Below are 15744 nucleotides of genomic sequence, written 5' to 3' on the forward strand. Positions count from 1 at the left end.
AGGTGTACCTGCCTCGGCTAACATCGGCGTCACAGCCTGACAGAACAGCCCGCTTCACCGCAATGTCTCAATTTATAACCTTTAAAGAAAAAGTTTGACATTTTGGGATGTACTAATATTTGCTTTCTGGTTGAGAGTTAAAATAAAAGCTTCATACCACTTTTTTTTTTTTTTTTTTTAAGCTGACTAATTAATACATTAAATATCATTTATTAAATTAGTCCAAAACTGTGCTGGTCTGTTTCTTAACTCTGAGCTGTTGCCAGGCAACCAGCAGAGATTTCAGGAAGTTACTGCTCCTGGCCAAGAAAGAGTGCGGGACATAATGCAGCATGTCACAGCTAATTGTTGTTTTAACACTTCTCTTTTTAATGGGTTCGACAGCTAAGCTAACTGGCAGCGTAGTCCAGCGTTGGTTTTACAGGACAGATATGAGGGCAGCATCGGTTTCCTCGTCTAATTCATCAGCAGAAAAGTAAATATTTCCAAAAGTGTCAAACTATATCTGAAGGCGGTACAATTTCAACAGCGATTGAATGACAAAATCATATTCAGCACAGTAACATAGTGCAGTAGTGGAAGAAAGTGCGCAAACAGTACAGACGACAACTTTCACAATATTTGATCAATTCATGAAATTAAATATTGACGACACCTGAGTGTAGTTGCTGGTGATTAGAACTATTTATTTATATGAATATCTTATTGCCAACAAAAATAGTTGAGCTTAAGTATCAATACCAAAAAAATACTGTTACCAATAGCTTTTCAACACGTTACTCTGAGAAATATGAAGTTTTTTTTTTTTTTTTTCAACCAAACCAAACCAAAAAGTCAAAATCAAAATATCACAATTTTAAAACGTGCATTTAATCAAATTGCAATTTTCCTTTAAAAAAAAAAAAAAATACCCACTCTGTCCCTCGACTAAAATAAAAGACAACATCTTCCTTTGTGTACCTACAAAAAACAGACAAACTCCTGGGGTCACGGAGAGAGAGAGAGAGAGAGAGAGAGAGAGAGAGAGAGAGAGAGAGAGAGAGAGAGAGAGAGAGAGAAAGTGAGAGTGAGAGGACAAAGTGTGTATTTCACCTGCTGTCCCACAGCACTCAAATATCCTCCACTTTCTTCCCTTTTACTGAGAACAAGCATTAAACACCCTTAAGCACATGCACACACACACACACACACACACACGCACACGCACACGCACACGCACACACACAAATGCACGCACACACACACCAAAGTTTGACCTGATTTGGCATCAGTGGGTAGAGCTCCCTTCTTGTCTTTGTGTGTGTGAGTGTGTGTGCATTGTCACTGTGACAACAGTACATCTTAAACCCAGTCTGTCCTACTTAAGCAGCAGGTCACCGGGGCGGGAGTGTGAGGGGGGGGGGGGGGGGGCACGACGTCATCGTCCGGCAACCAGCCGCGGTGAGCGAATGGAGTCGGGAGTAAAGTCAGGGATGATGGCAATATGGCTTGTGACCTCAAGAATAATAAGTCATGTCTTGAAAGAGGGAGAAAAGGGAGGGCGGGGCAGGAGGGTGAAGCTGGCACGAAAGTATTATGACGGTAACGGGTCATATTTTCAACTTTACTTTGGTACTTTCTCCGACGGAAACACTGAATGAAACGGTTATATATATATAAAAAAAAAAAAAAAAAAATCCAATAACAACTCCAATATAATATTCAGCAAAAATATGCAGAAGGTTTACACCGTTTTAATCTGTCACTTGTTACGCAACAAAATTAGCAAACGCGTTCTCCAGTTACTACTATAAGGCTAAAAAAAAAAAAAAAAAACGAGCCTAAAGCGTTCAGTTTTACTGTCGGCTCAAATACTAGCTTCACTCAAACGAACTGTTGCGGTTCACAAACGTCAAATAGATATTCATTAAAACTGGTTGAACCATTTATTGAAAAGTGGCTGATCACGGCCCTTCAGTCATTAACCCGGCCCGCTGTACACGAGCGTGTGAGCGCTGCGCCGATGCCAGGAGTCAAACAGCGGCTGCCCGACATCCGATGTGGCCCGTGGCCCCGCGAGGAAACCGTGTGGTCATCGCGTCTCAAACCGATCCCCACAGCTCTCCACATCCAGCCTGACGTATTTACACGGAGCTTCCTTCCAACACCTCGTCTCCTCGGCCTTTCCTCCTCTTTACCGACTATTTCGCCTCCTTCATCCCTTTCCTTTACCTCCTTCTTCTGTCCACCATCTCTGCTTTCTCTCTCTCTCTCTGTCACCAGCACGTGGCATTTTTCACAAACAAAAAAAAACAAAAACGAACTGAGAGCTTTTTACACCTTCTGACGCTGCCAGGATCTGTTTTTGAGACCGATTTTGGAGCACGATATAAAGTGGATGTAACATTGCCAGTCTAAATTGCTGAATGGAACACTGCTGCGCCGGGTGTCCAACTTTTGCTTAGATAATATCGAGTATCAAATCATTTCTTGTCATTTGGCACCTTATGTTGATATCCGCAGAGTGAATCTCGTCAGTGGGCCGGGTGCAGCAATTCACATGGTCAGGCTCCGCACGAGCAGCCGACCCACGGACATAAAATCGCTTTGGCTTCAAATTGCTGTCTGTGAATCTTAAATTAGAAGGCCTTATTTCACTCTCTTCGAGTTAGTTTTGGGCCACAGCTGTGTACCTGTCTACTACCTGTCCGGTGAGTATGTTCATACTGGTGGATGACGGTGAAAGAGATGGTTTGCCTAAGAAAATGTGGTCCACAGCACTCGTGATTCAGGACACCAGTGTTCAAATTAAGGTTTTAAGTTTGGCAGCCGAAGGCAGCAACACGACACACCTAATGAAGTCTGTCAAAAATCACTCATAAGTATTTAAAAATCATAAAAACCTAGAAGAAAAGGTCTTTTATATCTTCGGCGCATTATTCAGTTGTTTCACCACCGTGATGCCACATTTTACTGAATGGATGCACGGCAGAGATTGTAGATATCCGCTTTACGATAACATCTGTAACGGCAGTCAAGTGAAACCCGTCTATCTAAACAAGCTTATTTAGACAAAAGTTTTCAAGCAAAAGCAGTGAGCGTTGCTCAGCCCCTGAGATACCATAGCTGCCACAGGAATGCACAGGCAGGCATTTGTTTACAGTAATGTGTAGAAATTGCTGGAGATATTTATGTGACGTGTTTCGCTCCGAGTGAACTCAGTTTCCTTTACGATAAAACAGGTCTTGTGGACAGAAAACGTGGAGATGAACGATAGTATTCGGCCGCATGTGTTAGCCTCTGTGAGCGCCAATCAAAGGTACGTTGTGCCGATGTTTATTCAAGAAGCAGCTTTACGCCGAGGTTACAGGTTTTTTTTTTTAACTGGACATGTTTGACCTTTTTTTTTTTTTGGGTGTAAATGACATTAAAACTTGTTTAAACCTGCCTGAGGCTTGCGTTACTCAGCCCGGTAGACAATGCTGTAATGGTCGCGTCTCGCTGAGTCCCTGCTTGCACCATCTCCACAATTATGCCGGTGAGTAAAATGGAATTTCCCTTAAAGAGTGGCCGTGCAGCACAAAGAAACCTTTTAAGTGTCTCTATCTTTGAAGGCCTCCAATTTAAATTATTCTGACTTCTTAGAGAACCAAAAAGGGTTCTGCTTTGTTTTTCTCCCTTCTTGAAACACCCCCCCCCCCCCCCCCCCCCCCCAACTCTCACCTACCCATCTCTCTCTCTGGTGTGTCTTGTGGGTGAGAGGCTGTCACCAAGGGGACGGGGCTGTCACCGTCACCATGGGGACGGGCTCCGCGGAGCATCTCAATTACTGAGCGGGGCAATTAATAAGCATCAAAGCCTGGTTAATATTTCACCGGCGGCGCGGAGCGGGAACCTCGCGCGCGCTTGGGGATCCGCAGGAGACGGCTCACGGAGAGGCGGCGGGAGACAAAAGAGAACAGGAAGCCGAGAGGACGGGGATAACGGCGCTGAGGCAGGAGAGGCAGAGATGACGAGATGAGAGGAGAGAGGCAGCAGAAGGGCGGAGGAAGTGAGAAAGACGGAGCTGAGGTACACAAGCCTCGGTGTTCATCTGAGCAGCAGGAAGCGTACCATTTGGTTGGAGCTAAATGCTAACCCTGTTCACTAACTAACTAGCGCTAAACAGTTTAGCTGAGGCTAGAGGGAATATCATGAGTGGTATTTAGTCAATAAATCAAATTACTGGACCAACTGAGACTCAGAGTTGATGTTGGTGGTCGATGAAAAGTTGTTACAGTCGTCCTGAGGGAGGCACCATAATTCATGGTAATAAATCCGGTGGCTGTTGATATATTTCAATAAAACTCACAAATGCGAATCAGGGGATCACCAAAGTGTTTCACCCTCTGGGACCATGACTGTCTGTTCCAAATTTCAAGTTTACCATTTAGAGAGCAATTCTGGATGATTGTTCCAAGTTTATTAAAAACACAAAAATAGCACCAAAAAAAAACAAAAAACAAAAAAACCTCCCCTTAAGTTTTGAGGAATTATGGTGAGCATTTTCTACTATTTCGTGACACTTTATGTGCTAAACTGTTCAAATAAGTGACAGATTAAAAGTCATTTTTAGTTCAAGTTTGAACCTTTCCCAGCCTGCTCTGCCCTGGTGCCGACCCTGAAAATCTTTACAACAGAATGTTTCTCTTCTGAACATGGTGACTGAAACGATGAGACTCTAATACGTCAATACATATAATATGTGTGTATATTTATGGAAACGTTTACAGCAATAGCAGGCCATGAACGTTGGAGGAGGCCGCTAAGTGGTAAAAGGGTCAAAACATTTAATGCCAGCATTTATTTTTGTGTTGGTAATGGTGACGTTTTTATCTTCGAATTATCTTACCATCATATTTTCAAACGTAGAGAAATTTGTGGGAAGTTGGTGCATGATGTTGTTGGTGTTTTTTGTTGTTGTTTTTTTTAGCACAAATGGGTGGAAAAACTGCAGGGAAAAACTTGACTGATCCGACTCGGACAACCTATTAACTTCATTAGATGTCTTGCCTCCTTTGTTGAAGCTGAGCTTCACATCCTTCCCTCTTCACTGGAGACTGAAGAGCAAAAAGAAGGTAAGGGCGTCCCGAGGAAGCAGATAAAAGAGGAGATGAAGGTGCACACGAGCGAGGCGGGAAGAGGAAGATGATGGGTCTAACCGTAGAGAGGAGGAGGAGGAGAAGTGATGCTCAGGTGACGGAGGAATTCACTGATGGAGAGTGGAGGATGGGGGAGACACGGGGAGGCAGAGGTGGCGAGTAATGAAGGGAGGAGGACGGGGGGCGAGGGGGTGGGGGGGGGTGGAAGTGTCGCTCTGAGGCAGATGTATCGACGAGCCGGCTGGCTGATCAATGGGATGTGGTCAATCAACAGAGTGATCCATATGCTCTGACCTTACTCTGGATGGCTGAGGGACGGGGTGTGCGTGTTTGTGGGTGTTTGTGTGTGTCCATGTGTGTCTGTGCCTATTTATACATGTCAATGTATGCTGATATAGAAAAAGGTTACATCACTACATCAATTAGACCCCCCCCCCCAATCATTTTGCATCACATTCACATTCATAAAGCGCACAATAAGATTTGTAATGCACTACGGTATGAAAATAAGCTTCCTAAAACATGACATTTGAGATTAATTCACCACAATGACCATTTTGTTGCCTCCTTTTTTAACATTACATCATGGTCATGTGTTAATCCAGCTGAGAGCCGGGTCTGTATTACGTACCGTGGCATTCAAGAGTCTTCAAAACAATATTACCACGAAACTAAAATGCCGTCTGACAAAACAAGTAGTAATAATACTGTAATAAGCACAACGGCTGCAGTGATTTATCATCATATTTCAAAGCTCCAATTGTCTGACAGTTGTCTGTTGTGACAGTTATGTGTGTTGCTATAAACTGAAACTGAAAGCTGCCTGAAAGGTAGAAAGTTAAAGTATTAACTCAAAATATGGTATGGAAAATAGGTGGCAGTAAAGATGGGAGATGTGCTCCTAAAATAATGTAGGGTATTTCTGCAACAATAATATTTCTGACAATATTACAAATAACATACAATTCCAAAAAAAAAAAAAACCTCATTATAGTTTTACCCATTATAAGAAACGCAACAGTTTTCCTTGAAATATTCACTAAAAACAAACATATTACAGTCTTTTTTTTTTTTTTTTTTAAATCTGATCTTTGTAACCAAATCACTTCCACACTTAAGGCTGGGCAACTTATTAATATTATATCATATCGCTCTATGAGACGAGATTCGATTTTGGATGTCGTAATATCGTGATACGGTATCACTGTTTTCTTTGTTTCCTAGTTTTAAAAGCTGCATTACAGAAAGGTGATGTCATTTTCTGACGTCATTATATTCACATTACTGGTGATTATTTTATTTTTTTTAAAAACTCATTGTGTAAAACAGCAATAATCATCTAAACAACATTGCTGCAATATAAATATCGAGGTATTTGGTAAAAAAAAAAATACTGTGACACTTGATTTTGTCCCTATTGCTCATCACAGTACTGAAGTCGCTGCCCTCTTTGGAAGTAACTTCTCCACCGTGAAGCCGCTGTCAGCCACACTTGTTGCTGTGTGTAGTATGAGCACGTAACATGACGTCATTACGTCAAAAAGTCAAAATATTGCCATTATCACAATAGGTTTTTTTTATTATTATTATTATGTGAAAAATTATACAGATACACCTTGTTGGCAGTAATGTTAAATAGGGTAAAATATCACCTAAATGCAAAACTAACCATGCGGTTATTTTAATTGCATATCCTCAGCTCCCACAATACTCTACCCTGAAATCACTTTCCTCAGCCTTTCGTCTAACATAAAGCAAGGCAAAAATAAAAACAAGCGTTAATGGCGGGACAAGATCACGTGTTAAAACTCGACACAAAACTTGCAGAGCCGAAACAAAAAGCTCTTTATCCTCGTACGTACACATCTACATGTAGCAGCCCAACGTCACAGTCCCAACTCAAGTTGAGATTACGTGACGAAAAACCGCAACAAATGAAAGGGACGTCTGTCTCTCCAGCTGCTAGATCGTCTGCCTCAACGTACAGGAAGAGAAAAACAGAGACTCTGACCGACGTCTGCGTTGCCGCGTTTGCGCTGTAAATGTAATTCTACAGGGGTGAAGGCAAGCCAGGAGAGGCAACGAGGAATGTGAGAAACCGAGATAGGACGACTACAGGCCGGACCCGAGGTGCCCGACTCAGATGTAAAACAAGTCCAAACAGCTCCTGTGTCGCAGATTGAGGAGGAGGAGGAATGCTGCAGGACTGAGGAAAGGAAAACCAAATATCTGCCGATAGCTTCGCGTACGTCACAGAGGAATAGAGTCAGAGACCCCGATACCCAAACAAAAGACAGCTCCACCTCAGCTCGGAGACACGCGTGCCGTTTGACAGCAGATGTGCACTGCTGGACTGCTAAATGAACTGTGAGGATGTGGCGAAGGTGACGACGCACAAGCGCCAAGATTTGAGGAGCATATTTAGCAATGAAGAGAAGGTGATAATGATTACGACTGAAGGCCCAAATCACCGAAACCGCAGAGGTTGAATGAGTAGGGATGCTCAGATCTTGATTGGCCAGATTTGTTTTTTGTTTTTTATCAGCCTTAAAACAGACAGACGGGACACTAATAAACACTTTCTTCATTCATTAATTACTCCTCCAAAATGATATGGTCTTTCTCAGGTTAATGCAGAGCAGTAACAAATGTCCAGATTTCAAATTTGGGGGGGGGGGGGGAGGGAGAGAGAGAGAGATGGAGTAATGGTGTGGGTTCTGCGCTCTGTAAAAGAACACATGAAAAGGTGACAGATCGGAATCTGTGTCGAAAGGGAAGAAATCCACTAAGCGCATCCCCGACTTCATGAGCAAGGCACCGAACTCCCCAAAGCTGCTCATTGTGAAGCGGATTAGTCGACCAAACGCGTGCATGTCGTGGCTCGGGGGCCCGTTCCTCCGCCACCACATCAAATACGCAGCGCAAACAACGCAACAGTGGGTTTGTTGCAGACTCTCGGGTCTCTTGTTTGTTGTTAAAATTGTCTTTCACCCGCTCGCACTCCGAATCAAAGTGCACACGCAAGCCTGCGGCTTCCACGACCCCACACACAGTTACACACGAAACACGTACCCAGTCTTCGTAGTGCCTGGTTCCGTTCTGCAGCAGGTCCTCCAGCTGGATGGTGCAGTTGGCCACAAAGTCATCATACCCGATGGGCGCATCGTGGAAAACGGACAGCTCCAGGCTCCGTCCCTCGCGGACCTCAGTGCAGAACTCCTGGTGCCAGGCGGGACTGTTGGTCTTGGTCCTGGTGGCGGTTTGGCCCAACCGGGTATGGTCCAGGTTCAGGGCCAGGTAGGGGTCCAGCAGGAAGGAGCCACTCTTCCCCACAGCGTGACGCAGCGCCCACGGGGTGGGCTTCAGGTCCACCGCCTCACACACTCGCACCTTCAACAGACCACTGAACACAGGCATGGCTGCAGGCTGCTGGGATGTGTGTGTGTGTGTGTGTGTGTGTGTGTGCGTGTGTGTGTGTATAAAAGGATGAGGGTGTGTGTTTAGGCTAAGTCTGCCTGTTCCTGCTCCTGTACACAAGAGTGTTTCCTTCCAATGAGCGGGGTCACTGCACAGTCCTGCTACATCCCATAATGCCGCTGGCTCCTTGGACTCTTAGTCTAGTACAGCCATATCGGAACACCGTGTTATCCACACACACACACACACACACACACACACACGCTTACGGTGCAGCTAATGGATCTCTAATGGGCTGAAAAACGCAGTAATAACGCAGACTCACACCCTTCAGAGGTCGCTTGCTGAACACTCTCCCACCCCGAGCGGCTGCCTTGTTTGTTTATGGTCGGTCCCGTGCGCCGCTCCAAAAAAAAAAAATCCCGTTTCAGCGGAAACAGGGCGGGATAGAAACGACAGCGAGTGGGAAATACAGGTAGGCTGGCTCTCGTTCACGTGAAGCCCCCGGAGCTCCCCCCGCGGTCCTTGTGTGTGTCTCTCCCGGGTCAGGGTGGGAGAGAGCGCGAGCAGCCGCGCCTAGCCATCCGGGATTGGTGCTCCGTTTCCAGCCCGTCGCGGCTCGCTCTCTTCTCCGGGATAATCTCCTCGCTGCGACCTCGCGGCACCGCGATATTTGTGCGCACTCTCGGAAAAAAAAAAAAAAAAAAAAAGCAATGCCTCTCTGCCCCTCAGTGCAGTCTTTTTCGGGCTGACGAGCACCCCGAATACATCACAGTGCTCCCGCTCCCGTTCGGGTTTTTTTTTTTTCCTCCTCCTTTCGGTCCTTGCGCGCGCCCCTCGTTTCCCGTCCCCTCTCTCCTGAATCCGTGAGTGAGCGCGAGCTGCAGGAAATGCGCAAAACGCGTCACCCGCGCTGCTGGGCTCTTGAGCCGGATGAAAGAAGAGAGAGAGAGAGAGAGAGAGAGAGAGAGAGAGAGAGAGAGAGAGAGAGACCGTGTGTGTGTGTGTGTGTGTGTGTGTGTGTGTGTGTGTGTGTGTGTGTGCGTGCGTGCGTGCGTGCGCGCGCGTGTGTTCATATGGAAGAGGTGTTTTCAAGAGACGTAGACTAGGGATGGAATTCACCCTCAGGCGTGGAGAGTGTGTGTGTGTGTGTGTGTGTGTGTGTGTGTGTGTGTGTGTGTGTGTGTGTGTGTGTGTGTCGTGGCCAGACAGCCAATGGAGCCAGTCAATCAGTCAGTCAGTCAGTCCTTATGCACGGTCACAGACATCCTCTCACACACACACACATTACACACATAACACACAAGAGGAGAGCGTGAAGAGACAGAACTATAAATACTATAATGACAGCAGGTTATTCCAAGTAGCTGGAATAGTAAATTAAAATATATATACCTGTCTGTTGGCCCGCAGCCACGTATCAGTATAAGAATACGACAGAGGTTTGTGACGGTGATGCTGCTGAACAAACAGACAGGTTTCAAATGGTCTTAACTGGGTCTAACACCGGCTGAGTTCAGGGCCAGTGTGGATCTGTGCCACCCTGCCACACATGTTGTGGTTTGGTCCAAAACCAAACAATTATTGGCGATCAATATTTAAAACATGTCCAGATGTTTTGGAAGTAGGCTACTCGTGGAACCTTCTGCCACCGCTGCAGGATTTGGCGTAACTCTGCGCACCTGTTCACCGTTCGACAAAAACACGGAAGCTTTTGCGTCTCTTTTTTTGCTCGGCGACTTATGGGAGGAAAACCTCCCTCCAACCTTCAACCTGTGGATTACAGACCTTAATGTCTCCTTTGACTTGGAGAAAATTTTGCAACTCTGTTGTCGTGCTCCGAAACTTTATGCTTTTTGACAACCATTTTTAATCCACAGAAAAAAAAAAAAATGGACATTGCAATTGTGTAATACTACCCCATACTATACATATAGTTCGCTTGTTTTTTTTTTATTTGTAACTTTTACATTTTATTCTTTGTATGTTTTTCTTACCACTCATTGTCTATTAGTATCTATATTTCAAATCTATTTTAATTGTTTATTTTTTTTTTCTTGAATTTTAGTTTATCTTCTGTCTCTCCTACGATTGAAGTTATTTGTCTGTAATCAGGGCTGTTTGATTCCTAAATGCTACACCAGTACTTTAAGAGTGATGTGGCCGTTTTGGAGCAAAAACACCACATTGTGTTTACCCATCTACATCTGTGATTTATTGCATTTTGTCTGACTTTACCGATTAAAAAAAAAAAAAAAAAAAAAGACTTACTTGAGTAAAAGTACATTACTTGTAGGAATAAAATAATCTTTCCGTCTGTGTCTTATACACTGATGACATGTGACACATCCCTGATCATGAACCCTGCTTGTTTGGTTGCCTTGTTGGCTGATTAGCCACAGTCACAATAAGTGACAAGCAGGTCATCATAGTAACTGTCACTCTTCATCATGGACTGTTACGTGAGTGTCCTCAGATGTCTTTGTCTCCCACACACACACACACACACACACGTAAACACACGAATGTTTATCAATGAACAGGAATTTGGAGCATGACCGAATCACATCGAGCTTCCAGTTAACAACAGTGAAGTGAACGTAGAGGTTAGATGAGGACGGACACCAGAAGCCCAGCATGAATGCTAAACGATGCTTTGACCTCTCGTCCGACCCTGCAGTGTGGATCGGGCAGTGCTGTCAAAAATATACTGAAGTCCCTGACAGGGTGGCAGTGACCTACTGCCCCGGCAGCAAGCACACACTTAGCTGCCCAGCCAGACCTTTTTTATTTTTTTTATCTACATCTGCTTCGACTCCATTGGCTGTCTGTCTCTGCTCTACGTTGGAACTAGACTGTACCCACATGCATCACTTCAGGTCACCAAATACTGATTTTTTTTTTTTTGTCTGCATTTGAAATCTGCTTCTGCAATTTGTGCACCACTTTGTCAGATTCGGAGTAAATAAAACTGTGTGAGGGCACTTCAAATGTTATGTTATCTCATCAAGCTGTTCAAACCGCGTTTTTGCTGCCATTCGTTTGCTGTAAAGGGGAATCATAAAAACGTACACTTTAGGAATACTTTGCTACGAGTAAAAGTCATCTGAAAACGAAGTTTTTGCACATAAAAGTTGGCTATTTAAAAGTAGCCTCGCAAAAGTTTTCATGTACATGGACCATTTTGGAAAACTGCAGGATTAGAAAGATTATTTTATGCGTTAATGTGTAAAAGGAGAGGACTTATCTTTGAGTTGTAGGACTTCATTATCAGGCCTGGTCAGCTGCGCCGCCTGCTGGCTCGCAGGCCGCATTGCTGAGATGATGACGCTCCCGAATCGTGACGTCACTGAGCGCTGTGTTCAAGCGCTCCTCGGAGACGAACGGTTAACAAATGGTCAGGTTGCAGAGGAACTGATCTGTGCTGCAGCAAAAACGCTAATATTTTCAGTAGTGCATTAAATAAAAAAATATATTACCTTTTATATCTCCTCTTTTAGGGTCGAGCGATGTATTTATGACTCTAACTGGGGAAAGATAAATGACAACAAACAAGTGTACAGGGAGGAATAGAAATTAAAATAACTAAATCAAATAATTTCACCGTACCTATTGCGACCATTGAACTTGAACCTTTTATCTGTTTATTTTCTGCATCAGACTGTTATTGGAACAAATTCTATTTCCTTGTACACTGCTTTTTGTCAAAGAGGCGCTGGCTTTACTTTTGACCACAGGGTGGCGCTGCTGCGTGTTCATACTGAAAGGAACCGTTTCCAGAGGCGAGCGGGACTCGTCCAGAGACATCTGTCAACGACTGACTGCATTTTAGCAAGAGACAGAAAATGAGAGAATCTGATGAATATGTCCGTTTATGGGGCAGGATAGGAAACATAGGAAACATTGTGCTAGTTGGGACTTTTTTTTTAAAATTTATTTATTTTTTTAATAAAGCTTTAACAGACCTTTATTGTGATGTTCTTTATCATCATTACAAGAACTGTGCATGGATTTAAAATAAAACTATCTAATAAAAGAGTTGGAAAATTATCCAAACTCATGAACCTTATTGCTTCTCAGTCATTTCCTGTTTTAACATGTAACTCTGGAAAAAAAAAAATAACGCATGTTTTAGTCGACTTGCATACAACATACGGAGTTGTTTTAAACACAATTGTTGCTTTTTATTGCATGATTGCAATAAATTGTTTATCTTTTGGACTTTAGACAGATTAATCAGATTAATAAGGGTAAATATATTATTTATAACAAACTGTAGGGACTGTAACCATACAGTTCATCATTAAATATGATGACAGTTGTGTTTTTCTGTTTACGGTTGACAACAGTATTTTTTGTCATTATACCACAAAAAAAGTTTCCTGATCTTTACTGCGTGAGAAAACTTTGTCTTACTAATATTGAACTCACTGCCACGAAGTCCCTGTAGGAATGACTTGACCTTAAACATATAAAGTAAATTCTGAGAGGACCATAAAGTATGACAAAGTCATTATAAACTATTGACTACACCCACTCACACAGACACACTCACACTGTTCTTGCAGTGATAGTACAGAATGAATTGTTAAAATAACAGTCATATATTAAATAATTTTATTTATATAAAATACTAAAACATTTATTTAGCATCAAATGGAACAGGACATATAACAGTGTGACAAAGACTGCACAGTGAACTTTAAATAAAGTAGAGGTGACGGTACAGAGAAAAGAAAAAAAACAAGGAGATGAACAGCCAGACAGGGAGGTAGGATTCAGTGGTATTGATTGTCTACAGCAGTGGACATCCAGGGGTCCTTCAGGGGCCTCTCAAGGAACAAATAGTTTCATTCAGGGAAAAAAAAAAAAAAAATTATGACACATAATTAAAGAAAATAAGAGGGATTCGCTCACTGGCAGGTTTCAGTCTGTAGCCTAAATGTCCTCCTCTGTGGGGGTTAAAAGTCCAACAGGGGGTCCACGGCTTGATGTCTCTTTAATTAGGTTGATGGCGGATGCTGGGTCAACAGATGTGCACATCACCATCCAGCGATGTAGTTAAAAATCAAAAAGGTGGTGCAAATTCATGATCTGCGCCTGGAAACCACCAGAAGGTCGAAAAGGAGCAGCAAAAAATGAATTACTGAATATTGTCAGGAAATTAAGAGGGTCCAAAAAAAAAAAATCGAATCTTCATCTAACTTTGGATTGGCATTGTATTTAGGAAGAATGTGTTTTCTGAACCCGAACATTTATTGCCACCCAAACTCGACCAGCTTTTGTCCACAGTACATCCTCACTCTGTTCACCCATGGCGGACCATCACGGGCAACTCAAGGTCCATTTCATCTATTGAAAGTTTCAGACATCCAAGTCGGAGTCACTGTCTGTAACTGAGAGAAGAGTCTCTCCATCGGCGCGCTCTGCGCTCCCAGCTGGACTGCAGTCTCCTCTGCTTAGTGCACGCGCGCCTTCTGAACACATCCGGCGGTGCTGCAACCTGAAAATAAAAGACATTAAAAGACATTAAAAGACGTTAAAAGTGAAAATGAGCGAAACGGGTCTGACACCGACTCCCAAACATGACGTTATTTTTGTATACAAGTTCAAATCAAATAAATACTTAAATATTAAAATACAAGTTAATAGAAGAAAACTTCTAAATAAAAAAAAAATTTAAAAAAATGAACTGACGCTTCACCTATAATAAGTATAACAACAAATCATTTCTGGAATATCAAATTGACATCGGTCCTCGCATGGTAAGCAATTTGGCTCCTACTCGTGCGCGGTTTGCCGGGACGAACAGGGTGATTGACCCGCACACTGACCCCGAAGTAAATTAAAGTGAGAGAAAGGGGGAAACCATCGACCAGGACACAATCAAAGTAGGAAAACAAAAAAACAAAAAAAAAACTACCAGCTGAATGACCTTGCGGTTTTTCGCATAAGTGGCCCTTTGACGCACAACATTGGCTGTTTGTGGATACGAACTTGCCAATCGAATGAGTACATTAGTGATCAAAAAGGAAACTGATTCAAATGTCGACACGTAGAGTAACAGTAATTTGACACTTTAGGCTACTAAAAAAGGCCCAAAATTGTTATTTACTGGCTTTTTTTGTTGTTGTTGTTGCTACTCTCGTTCAAAATATACGCAACTTCATGTTTCCAGCTGTGACAGATTATTTCAACTAAAAGTCACGGACCTGTTTTTGGCTGCTGCCGCCCGGTCTCTCTGTCGGCGGTTTTTGAACCAGTTCCCAACTTGAGTCGGTGTCAGTCCGGTGGCGTGTGCCAGCTCCCGTTTCTTCCCCGGGTTGGGGTACGGGTCCTGCAGGTACCACTCTCTCAGCAGCCCCCGAGTGCGCTCTTTGAAGCAGTGCGTCTTCTGTTCCCCGTCCCAGATTGTCCTCGGTAACGGGAACTTCTTCCTCACGCGGTACTTGTCCACGGGTCCGAGCGGCCGCCCCCGGAGCTTCTCCGCCTCCCGGTAGTGAGCTTCAAGCCACATCGCCTGCAATTTACCGTGCGAGGCGCGCGTAAAGCGATGCGTCTCCAGGATGTGATAAAGCTCGCGAAAACTTCCCGTGTGGTAGGCCACCACGGCGCGAGCCCGCTGCACCGACTCGTGCTCGGAGATGGAGTCGCGGCCGTCTACGGTCACCGGGAGTGACCAGAGGAAGCGGGCCAGCCGCTCGATGTCACCGGTCTCTTCCAGGGTCTCGCAGACGCTGGCGATCTGCGCCGCAGAAAAACACAGTCCCGGGAGAGCGAGGGGAGGGCAAGCGGCGGGAGGGTCATCCGGGGACCGAGAGCGAGGCAGGACAGGGGGCCCATCTGCAAAGTGAGGCAGGAGCAGACGGGAGGCTGAGAAAAAGTCAAGCGGCGATCTGAAAACCATCTGGATTACAAAGTGAAACCAAAAGAGGAGACACAGTGCGTTTCGGGAACAGTCTGACAGAAATCGCTGAAGTCAGACTCTTTAGCTCACCTGGGAGTCAGGGCGGGACCCTGAATCTGACTCCTCATTGGACACCCTGCAACTGATGCGGGGTTGTCATGGCTGCACTGTCAATCAAACTGAGGATTTATCTCCCCCTTTAGTGCACAAGCTGGACACATGAAGTCTGTTCTGAACTGTAAATGTAAACTATTTAAGCTTCGTTTCCTGTGAACTTACTATATTATACTACGAGTAGTG

The 15744-nt window shown here is 44.2% G+C and overlaps 2 protein-coding genes across 2 annotated transcripts in view; both read right to left on the minus strand.

The window, feature by feature from the left end:
• prkcea (protein kinase C, epsilon a) overlaps positions 1-9424 on the minus strand; it is a 33460-nt gene extending 24036 nt beyond the window's left edge. Inside the window, exon 1 of the mRNA XM_069160317.1 lies at positions 8193-9424. Within this exon, the coding sequence (XP_069016418.1) occupies positions 8193-8537 (345 nt within the window). The 5' untranslated portion in view covers positions 8538-9424. The remainder of the gene's footprint in view (positions 1-8192) is intronic.
• Positions 9425-13199: 3775 nt separating this feature from the next.
• six3b (SIX homeobox 3b) lies at positions 13200-15444 on the minus strand. The gene is made up of 2 exons (XM_069159815.1): positions 14750-15444; positions 13200-14040 (listed from the first exon to the last, which is right to left on the minus strand). The coding sequence occupies exons 1-2, from the start codon at positions 15442-15444 to the stop codon at positions 13902-13904; spliced, it is 834 nt and encodes a 277-aa protein (XP_069015916.1). The 3' UTR covers positions 13200-13901.
• Positions 15445-15744: the final 300 nt, after the last annotated feature.

The sequence above is a fragment of the Embiotoca jacksoni genome, unplaced genomic scaffold (genome assembly GCF_022577435.1).
Source record: "Embiotoca jacksoni isolate LCO1_2020_lvr unplaced genomic scaffold, fEmbJac1.0.p SCAF_26, whole genome shotgun sequence".
Lineage (NCBI taxonomy): Eukaryota > Metazoa > Chordata > Actinopteri > Embiotocidae > Embiotoca > Embiotoca jacksoni.

What these genes read in the sequence shown, in the direction of transcription:
- six3b (XM_069159815.1), bottom strand. Translation starts at nt 15,444, where the DNA reads ATGGTTTTCAGATCGCCGCTTGACTTTTTCTCAGCCTCCCGTCTGCTC. An exon ending in GCGGCAGCAGCCAAAAACAG is followed by an intron (nt 14,041 to 14,749) that starts GTCCGTGACTTT and finishes TTTTATTTTCAG; the next exon opens with GTTGCAGCACCGCCGGATGT.